We start from the raw sequence: 10,658 nt of genomic DNA on the forward strand, positions 1-10,658 counted from the left end.
GTACCCCCTCAACCTCTCCCCCACTGCCCAGCACCAGAGCCTGAGCGTGTCTTGGTTTCTGTGCCTCGGTGTCTGCATGTTGAACAAATGTCCTGTCTCACCCTTCAGGAGGGTGGGTTGATCTCTCCATAATGCTGAGTCCCTCGGTTCTGGGACGCAATGGGTACGTAGAAGGGTTTCCTAGCTGGCAAGTGAAGAGACCACTGAGGTCAGCAGTGGCTACAGAGAAGGGCAACGTGTCTCCAACTACTAGGGGTCCCATCACCGGGAAGATGCCAGGGCCTAAGTGTACAGAGGGAAAGGTGAGAGCAGCATGGGCAGCTGAGCTGGTGCTCAGGGGTAGGCAAGAGCTCCTAGAGGACCTTGAGGAGGAAAAACAAGTGGTCCTGGTAGCAGCCAACACTGCTGAGCGTTACTGTTACTAATCCTCAGATGTGGCCCCAGCTGCCCACGTGCATTATCACCTATCTGTCTGTCTGTCTGTCTCTCTCTCTATCTCTATTTTTTTAAATTTATTTAAGACACAGGGTTTCACCCTGTCACTCAGGCCTTGAACCTCTGGGCTCAAGCAACTCTCCTAGCTGGGACGACAGGAGCATGCTACCACATCAGGTTATTTTTGTTTTTTTGAGTCAGAGTCTCACTCTGTCTCCCAGGATGGAGTGCAGTGGCATGCTCACGGCCACCGCATCCTTGACCTGCTGGACTCAGGTGATCCTTCCGCCTCAGCCTTCCAAGTAGATGGAACTACATGTATGCGCCACCACGCCCGGCTAACTTTTTTATTTATTGTAGATGAGGTTTCGCCAAGTTGCCCAGACTGGTCTTGAACCCAGGGGTTCAGGCAATCCTCTTACCTTGGCCTCCCAAAGTGCTGGGATTATAGGTGTGAGCCACCACACACGGCCTTATTTTTGTTTTTTGTAGAGACTAGGTCTCATTATGTTACCCAGGCTGGTCTTGAACTCTTGGCTCAAATGATTCTCTTGCCTTAGTCTTACAAAGCACTGGGATTACAAATGTAAACCACCATGTCTAGCCAAGCCACATTATCTTATTTAAACTTCACAACATACTTGACTCAAAATATTTGTTAAAAAAAATAGACAGGTGTGGTGACTTACACCTGTAATTCCAGCACTTTGAGAGGTGGAGGCAAAAGCATTACCTGAGTTCAGGGGTTCAAGACCAGCCTGGGCAACATAGCAAGACCTTGTCTCCACAGTAAATAAAAAATCAGTTGGGTATGGTGGCACATGCCTGTGGTTCCAGCTACTTGGAAGGTTAAGAAGGAAGGATCATCCAAGCCCAGCAGGTTGAGGTTGAGAACAGGGATTCAAGACCATCCTAGGAAGACCTTGTCTCATCTCTACAATAAATAAAAAAATTAGCCAGGCATGGTGGTGCATGCCTATAGTTCCAGTTACTTGAAAGGCTGAGGCAGAAGGATTGCTTGAGTCCAGCAGGTTGAGGCTGTGGTAGCTGTGATTGTGCCACTGCATTGGGAGGCAAAGGCAAGACGATTGACTGATCCCAGGGGTTTGAGACCAGCCTGGGTAACTTAGTGAGACCTCGTCTCTACAATAAATTAAAAAATTACTTGGACATGGTGGCACGTGCCTGTCCAGGTCAAGGCTACAGTGGGCATGGGGTGCACACCTGTCATTGCAGCTACTTGGGAGGCTTAGGTGAAAAGACTGCCTGAGACCAGGAGGTCGAGGCTACTGTGAGCTATGATCATGCCGGTGCACTCCAGCCAGGGTGACAAAGTGAGACCCTGACTCAAAAATAGTAATAATAGCAAAGCTCATAGCAATCCCATGAAATGGGCTCAATAGTTCTGAATTTAATGAAAACCCTAAGGTTCAGAAAGCCTAAGTCATTTGGTAGCATGTATTGGGGTAAATATCTGCATCCATGTCTAACCCCTGAGATCCAGTTATAACCACCGTGCCACTTGCTCAAAGTCACCAAACTCCCCTACCTGAGCCTGCAGAGGTCTGCGTGGTCCCCCATCCAGGACAGCAGCTCTTGAACCAACATGTCCCTGAGCAGATCTTCAGCACTGGGGTTCTTGGGTGGGGAACTGCAAGAGAGATAGCCTCCAGCAGACTTTCAGCCTGGGCCTCACCCAGAGAGAGTAAACACAGGGCCTGGGACAGTGAGGGGCAGCCGCGGATGGGGGCAGGGAGTCAGCACAGCTGCCTGGCAGTTAGCTCAGCTTTCAGATCTGGAACCTGCCCCACCCAGCACTGCCTGTCCGAGGGACACGGACTCTTCATACAGGCAAAAACAGAGTTCTGGTGGAGGTCGGGTGCAATGCCTCACACCTGTATCTGAGTGCTTTGGGAAGCGGACACAGGAGGATTGCTTGAGCCCAGGCGTTAGAGACCAGCATGGACAACATAGTGAGACCTTGTCTCTGAATAGTAATAATAATAATAATAAGACCAGGCATGGTGGCTCACACCTGTAACTCCAGTACTTTGGAAGACTGAGATGGGAAGATTGCTTGAGGCTAAGAGTTTGAGACCAGCCTGGACAACACAGCAAGACTCTGTTTCTACTAAATAAATAAATAAACAAACAAGCAAACAAATACATACATATGTAATAATAATAATAGAATGCTTGTGTGAGATATTCCACCCATCCACCTCTGAAAGTATTTAAGAATGCATTCCAAGAGTATTTTGGGAACATTCACTCTTTGGGATGATCTGTGCCACTCAGAGAGGTGGTAACTGATCTCAGGGGCCTGGCCTTGGGAGGATTCCCCCTTTCAGAAACAGGTTTCCTGAAGGATGGTGGGAAGAAGGAGGCCAGGTCCCGAGATCTCTTCCCTTCCCTCCCCTCTCTGCCCCTCTCCTTGACTCAGTGAATCTGTCTGCACACAAAGACATTCATCTTTTTATTTTTTTTTGAGTTGGAGTCTCACTCTGTCACCCAGGCTGGAGTGCAGTGGCCACTCCCGGCCACTGCAGCCTCGACCTGCTGGACTCCGGCGATCCTTCCACTTCCACCTTCCAAGTAGTTGAAACTACAGGTGCATGCTACCACGCCCGGCTAATATTTGATTTGTTGTAGAGACGAGGTCTCACCAAGTTGCCCTGGCGGGTCTTGAACCCGTAGGCTCAGGCAATCCACTCACCTCGGCCTCCCAAAGTGCTGGGATTACAGGCTGAGCCACCAAGCACAGCCAAGTCATTCATCTTAGAAATCCTGGCCCAGAAACCCCTGTAAGGCCCCTCCCCTGTTCCTCAAGGCTCCCCGAAGCTTGGGCTGACCTCCAGACGGTGTTCAGTGAAGATCCCCCTCTGAACTCTGAGAGGAAAAAGAGGCTTACCACAGGTCCTTGCTCTCACTGGAGTCAGGGAGAGGGAGCAGAGAGGTGAGGGCAGGGTTGAGGCTCTGCCCCCTCCCTTCCTCGCAGACAGACTCACCTTTGCTCCTCCCCAGCCTCCTCATTCCCGTGAGACGGACTGGCCAGTTCTGGACCCTGGATGTCCCTCTGGGTGATGTTGTGTTTCCAGCTGGTAAGGGAAGATGAGGGAGTGGCTGGGCTGGGGGAGATGACAGTCCAGGGACACTTGACTCTGGGTAACTTTTATTTTTTTTTTCTGAGTAAGAGTCTCATTCTGTCACCCTGCCTGGAGTGCAGCAGCACGCTGCTCACTCCTACCACAGTCTCAACCTGCTGGGCTCAGACGATCCTTCCGCCTCAGCCTTCCAAGTGGCTGGAACCACAGGCATGTGTCATCATGCCTGGCTGATTTTTTGATTTATCATAGAGATGAGGTCTCACCACATTGCTCAGACTGGTCTTGAACCTCTGAGCTCTGGTAATCCTCACACCTCCGCCTCCCAAAGGGTCAGGATTGCAGGTGTAAGCCACCACACCTGGCTAACTTTTTTATGTATTGTAGAGATGAGGTCTCACCAAGTTGCTCAGGCTGGTCTTGATCCCGTGGGCTCAGGCAATCCTCTCGCCTCCACTTCCCAAATTGCTGGGATTACAGGCATGAGCCACTACACCCAGCTGTGAATCTTTGGTACCTTGACCCTCAGGAATAGAAGGCCCCCTTCTACTCAGACTCCCACTATCCACCAGGGAACAGCTTTCCAGAATCTACCCTGCTGACCCAACAAAGAAGGCAGGGAAAGAGACTTGGCACAAAGAGGAAGACAGATGAGGGCAGGCAACCCTACATCCAGAACGAAACAGCTCAGATGCTCCTGGCTTTATCTAGCCCCCTGGGATCCTCTCTGAGCCTCCACACATTTTCCAACTCCTCATAGAAGCCAAGAGTTGGCAAATAGTCCTGGTCCTGTTCCTAGACTGGACTGCTGTCTGAGTCAGGTTTGTGACCAGGGTTGCCATGTCTCACTCCCCATCGTGGTCTGGTGAAAGGTGCCACTGGACTGTACATCACATGGCCCATGTGGCCAAGGATGGTGGCCTGGTCCCATGGTACAGGAGGGGGCACGTGGAACAACTCACTGATTCTTCTTCCCCTTCTGGGCCAGCAGCCAGTTCACAAAGTCTTGCTGGCGGATCTTGTCCATGGCAATACTGTAGTCACTGATGAAGGTCCCCTCGGCATACCTCGGGCCTCGGGGGCTGCTCACTCCAGCATGGGATCTGAGGGGCAGGGAGGGGAGAGAGCTAGAAACCAGGATGCTTGAGAAGAGCAGAGACGGGGGCTCACAATGCCAGGATAGTTGATTGTCACTCACGGGAGGCCGATACCTGAAAACCAAGCAGCCCATTTCCTGGGAGTCATGTTGTATAGAAACACCCTGAGGTCAGTGGCCGCATACCCTGGGACACTATCCTCAGCAAGGGCCCACTTCCTACAACCTCAGTCTGTGTGGCTCTGGGTTCTGGGGTCCCCCTGCCCCAAAGGACTGAATCTCACAGTTCCTTCTGTTATTCCTCCTGCCCTGGCCCTGATTCAGCTCTTTGGTTCATGTTCAATAATAATAGCAGTGAACTCATGTAAAGTTACTCACTATGACTCGGGTATTCTATAAGCCCTCCTTCCATCCCCTCCTTTTTATTACGTTTTATTTTGTTTTGTTTTGTTTTGTTTTTTGAGTTGGAGTCTCACTCTGTTGCCCAGACTGGAGTGCAGTGGCCGCTCACTGCAGCCTTGAACCTCTGGGGTCAAGCCATGCTCCTATCTCAGCCTCCCAAGTAGCTGGGACTACAGGTGCACACCACCATGCCTGGCTCACATTTCTTTCTTTTTTTCTTTTCTTTTTTTTTGTAGAGATAAAGTATTGCTATGTTGTCCAGGCTGGCTTTTTTTTTTTCTTTTTTCTTTTTTGAGACTGGGTCTCGCTTGTCACCCAGGCTAGGCTGCAGTGGCACGATCATAGCTCATTGCAGCCTCAACCTCCTAGACTCAAGCGAACCTCTCACCTCAGTTTTCCAAAGTGCTGGGATTACAAATGTCAGCCACCATGTTTGGCCTATAAGCCCATAAAATCACTTCATCTTCCCAGCACCTCTGTGAGGTATATCCTATTTACACCTCTATTCTGTGAATGAGAAAACTCAGATACAGAGATTGATTTACCAACCATGTAGGTGGCAGATCCAGGATTCATGCCCCAGGGCAGGCTGGGATCTGGTCTAATTTTTTTTTTTTTTAAGAGATGAGGTCTCACTATGTTGCATAGGCCAGTCTCTAACTCCTGGGCTCAAGCAATCCTCTTGCCTTGGCCTTCCAAAGTGCTGAGATTACAGGCATGAGATACTGTGTCCCAGTCTTTGGGTCTATGTTTTTTGTTTTTTGTTTTTAGTGGCTCACATCTGTAATCCCAGCACTTTGGGAGTCCTGGGTCTATGTTCTTAACCTGTACATGATGCTGTCTCTGTCTTTCTCTTTGTACAAGGTTCTGACAACCATGGCTCAGTTTACAAATTACATGTGCCAGAGTCACACGGGCATATGGTTTAACCTTGCATCTGAGAAGATCTGACTCTTTACCCAGTCTTTCTTGGTCCTGAAAACACAGTCAGAGCCCCCTGCTAGCTTTGTTCCTGGGATTCCCTGTTTTCCTCATGGGACTCATGACAATTGGCAATGTGCCCATGGGATGCTGGGTCTCTTTCCCTGAGTCTGTGTGCTCCATGTAAGCAGGAGGCATGTGTGGGCTGCTGTCCACATGTGGTGCACAGGGGCCGTGGTGCACAGGGGCCGGCTCTGAAATGTGATTGACTACATGCATGCATGAGTGGTTAAGCCTTTCGTTAGGAAGGGAGAGTCTGCCATCTTCACACACTTAACCATGGAGAAGTCCTTCTAGAGATCTAACCATAGTCTGTCCTGCTGCGATAGAAGCAGATAACGAATACTCTGATGCTGGGCTTTCTCCGCCTTCCCTCTGCTAGTTCCTTTCCCTGTCTCCCACCAGCTTTCTTTCTCTTAGCCCGGGATCCCCTCTTTTTCACCTCCCCCTTGAAATGAATCCAGAACCCAGTCATCCCCCCAGCCCCTCCCCTGCCCTGCTCCTCCCTCCCCATCACCCCTACCTGGAGTGACCCTCTTCCTTCTCTCCCAGCCCCACTGCCAGGAATAGGAACACCAGCAGCAGAGACAAGGTCTTCACGGCTGCCATCTCCCACGGTTATTTCCTGAGCTAGGAGAGAAAATGGCCAGGACATGCTGAGGGAACAGCCGAGGGAGGCTAGGAGGGATTGGGACCTGGGGTTTGCAACTATTTTTTTTGAAGTAGGGGTCTCACTGTGTTGCCCAGGTTGGAGTACGGTAGCACATTCACAGCTCACTACAGCCTCAACCTCCAGGGTTCAGGCAATCCTTCCGCCTCATCCTCCCAAGTAGCTGGTACTACAGGCATGCGCCACCATGCCAGGCTAATTTTTTTGTAGAGACAAGACCTCGCTATTTCGCCCAGGCTGGTCTCAAACTCCTGGGCTCAAGCAATCCTCTTGCCTTGATCTCCAATGCTGGGATTACAGACATGAACCACCACACTTGACCAACATTCAATTTATTTTTAGTAGAGATAGGGGCTGGGAGGCAGGTCTCAAACTCCTGGCCTCAAGGGATCCTCCCATTGTGACTTCCCAAAGTGCTGATACTACAGTCATGAGCCACCATGCTGGCCTGGGTTTGGACCTTTTCTTTTTTTTCTTTTCTTTTTTTTTTGAGTTGGAGTCTCACTCTGTTACCCAGACTGGAGTGCAGCGGCCACTGCAGCCTCAACCTGCTGGGCTTGGGCGATCCTTCCACCTCAGCCTTCCAAATAGTTGGAACTACAGGCGCACGCTACCACACCCGGCTAATTTTTGATTTATTGTAGAGATGAGGTCTCATCAAGTTGCCCAGGTGGGTCTCAAACCCGCGGGCTCAGACAATCCACTCACCTCGGCCTCCCAAAGTGCTGGGATTACAGGTTGAGCCACCGAGCCCAGCCTGGATATTTCTCAGAGGTTGGAACAACTCTTTGGAGGGGGGGTGGTGCTGTGCACTAGAGTTAGTGACCAGAAGGGCCATGGAGCCTGACAAAGAGATGAAGCAGCTTTTTGTTTCGTTTTAAATAAAGTCTGAATCAGGTTGAAGGAGGGTGAGGGAGTAGAGTCAGGCAGAAACACTCAGTGAAGACTGGAGTGTCTGGATGCTCCCTTCCCTGAGCCCAGTGGCCAAACACCATAGGCTTATGGTTTGGCAACACTGTCCCCTTAGGACCCTCTGAAGTTCCTATCAGCCTCCCTGCCTTCAAATCATCTGTTCTTTACATCACCCCAAATGAAAACCACACACTATCCTATTCTTTCCTTTCTCAGGCTTAACCAGGTCCACTCAGGGAAGTCCTTCCCTGAAATCTGGCCTAGACCCTTCTTCAAGGGCTCAACTCATTTCATCTGATGGGTCTTCAGTTGAAAAGAACAGTGAGGAACATTCCTCCCTAGCCTTGAAAGTCAAAGCTAACACTTTGGGAGGCAGAGGTGAGAGGATTGCCTGAGCTCGGGGGTTTGAGACCAGCCTGGGCAACTTGGCAAGACCTTGTCTCTACAATAAATCAAAAAATAAGCCGGGTGTGGGGTAGTGCATGCTTATAGTCCCAGCTACTCAGAAGGCTGAGGAAGAAGGATCACCAGAGCCCAGCAGGTCGAGGCTGTGGTGGCTGTGAGTGTACTACTGCATTTCAACCTGGGCGACAGAGTGAGACTCCTACTCAAAAAGAAAAGAAAAGAAAGCCAAAGCTAGACCTAGAGGTATGTGGACAGCAAGACCTGATCTTCCTGCTTTGATCATGTAGGTGTTAAATGAACCATCAGAGCTCCCTTCATTTTTTTTTTTTTTTGAGTTGGAGTCTCACTCTGTCACCCAGACTGGAGTGCAGTGGCCGCTCCCGGCCACCGCAGCCTCAACCTGCTGGGCTCTGGCGATCCTTCCACCTCAGCCTTCCAAGTAGCTGGAACTACAGGCGCGCGCTACCACTCCTGGCTGATTTTTTGATTTATTGTAGAGATGAGGTCTCGCTGCCCAGGCGGGTCTTGAACCCTCGGGCTCAGGCAGTCCACTCACCTCGGCCTCCCAAAGTGCTGGGATTACAGACTGAGCCACCGAGCCCGGCCCCCTTCATTTTTCTTTTCTTTCTTTCTTCTTTTTTTGAGTCAGGGTCTCATTCTGTTGCCCAGGCTGGAGTGCATTGGCACGATCACATCTCACCACAGCCTCAACATCCTGGGCTGAGGTGATCCTCCCCCTTCGGTCTTCTGAGTGCAGGTGCATACCACCACACTGGGCTAATTTTTTTTTCCCTTGAGTTGGAGTCTCACTCTGTGGCTCAGGCTGGAGTACAGTGGCAGGCTCACAGCCACTGCAGCCTTGACCTGCTGGGCTTAGGCAATCCTTCCACCTCCACCTTCCAAGTAGCTGGAACTACAGACACATGCCACCACGCCCAGCTAATTTTTGTGATTTACTGTAGAGACGAGGGCTCACCAAGTTGACCGGGCTGGTCTCAAACCCCTGGACTCAGGCAATCCTCTCACCTCAGTCTCCCAAAGTGCTGGGATTACAGGCTGAGCCAGCATGCCTGGCCTGGGCTAATTTTTTGTAGAGAGAACATCTTGCTATGTTGCCCAGGCTAGTCTCAACTTCCTGGGCTTAAGCAGTCCTCTTGCCTTAGCCTCCCAAAGTGCTGAGATTACAGGCTTGAGCCACCACACCTGGCAGAACTACCTTCTTATTTCTCCTGTGGAGAAAGGGCAAGTGAGATTCCAGGTGCTGGTACCACAAGGCTGCCAAGATTCATCCCCTCTCAGATCACCTCGCCCACCCCGCCTTTGCTCTTTTCTTACCAGACTTCCTCTCTGGCTCTTTTAGAAGGACAGGTTGGGGGTCTCTTCCTCCCAGTCTCGACTTTGGAGGTTGCTGAAGAAGCCCGGCCTGGCCCCCTTATATCAGGAGCCACAGACCTGCTGATTAGCCTTAAAGCGTCTTATCTCAAGAAATTAAGCCCACGGCTCCTGCCACATTAAGTCCATTTTACACGTAATAGAGTTGCCCTTTCCACCTGAACTGCACTAATTGGTGATTAACATTTGGATATCTCTGACTGCTGTCGGGGGCCCGCCTGTGGGTAGGTACCCTAAGTACCCCCTTTCTTCTTCCTCCTCCCCCGCTCTGGGCACAGGGCCCACTCATCCTCCGTGCCCTACTTCCTTGATCACGGCCCTCAGTTAGAAAGGATGCACTTGAGGCAGGGGGCACTAACTGGTGGGGCATGAAGGGCTCTTTGTGTGTGTGTGTTGGAGTCTCACTCTGTCACCCAGGCTGGAGTGCAGGGGCACACTCACGGCCACTGCAGCCTCAACCTGCTGGGCTCAGGCGATCCTTCTGCCTCAGCCTCCCAAGTAGCTGTAACTACAGGTGTGCACCACCATGCTCGACTAATTTTTTGATTTTTATTGTACAGACAAGGTCTCACCAAGTTCCCCAAGGTAGTCTCAAACCCCTGGGCTCAGGCAATCCTCTCGCCTCTGCCTCCCAAAGTGCCGGGATTACAGGGGTGAGCCACCACACCTGGCGCAATGGGGCCTCTTGCAAGGCAATCAGCTACCTCTGGGTGGGAGACAGTGGGACTGCAGTCACCCGAGCCCTGCTCAGGAGAGTGGCCTATGGTCCTGGTGATGTGGCAATGCCCCGCCACAATATCCAGGACACAATAGAGGGGGTGTCCCAGCAGTCTGGGGAAAGGGCTCGAGAATATTGCAGGACCCTGAAGGATGGGGGCCTCCTAGTTCCTGCTGGATGAACTGAAAACTTACACTCAAGTCATCTTCCTGCTTAAAGGCAGGATATTGGTGGGAGACAGAGGCACGTTTGTACCTTGAGATCCCAGAGGAAGGCAGGGCAGCAACAGCTCAGTCTTCAAAGATTTAGGGCCAGGTGTGGTGGCTCACACCTGTAATCCAAGCACTTTGGGAGGCGAGAGGATTGCCTGAGCCCATGAATTCAAAACCAGCCTGGGCAACTTGGTGAGACCTTGTCTCTGCAATAAGTTAAAAAAAAAAAAAATTAGAGCTGGGCATGGTGGCTCACGCCTTTAATCCCAGCACTTTGGGAGGCTGAGGTGAGAGGATTGTCTGAACCCAGGGGTTTGAGACCAGCCTGGGC

General features: G+C 51.2%; 1 protein-coding gene across 1 annotated transcript; it reads right to left on the bottom strand.

Moving 5' to 3' along the window:
- Positions 1-1,980: 1,980 nt before the first annotated feature.
- GIP (gastric inhibitory polypeptide) lies at positions 1,981-6,627 on the bottom strand. Its single transcript, XM_008049224.1, has 4 exons — positions 6,542-6,627; positions 4,502-4,666; positions 3,444-3,533; positions 1,981-2,086 (listed from the first exon to the last, which is right to left on the bottom strand). Exons 1-4 carry the CDS (start codon positions 6,625-6,627, stop codon positions 1,981-1,983), a joined length of 447 nt encoding a protein of 148 aa, XP_008047415.1.
- Between the last annotated feature and the right edge of the window lie 4,031 nt (positions 6,628-10,658).

This window comes from Carlito syrichta, unplaced genomic scaffold (assembly GCF_000164805.1).
Source record: "Carlito syrichta isolate Samal-C Ts95f unplaced genomic scaffold, Tarsius_syrichta-2.0.1 Scaffold130755, whole genome shotgun sequence".
Classification (NCBI taxonomy): domain Eukaryota; kingdom Metazoa; phylum Chordata; class Mammalia; order Primates; family Tarsiidae; genus Carlito; species Carlito syrichta.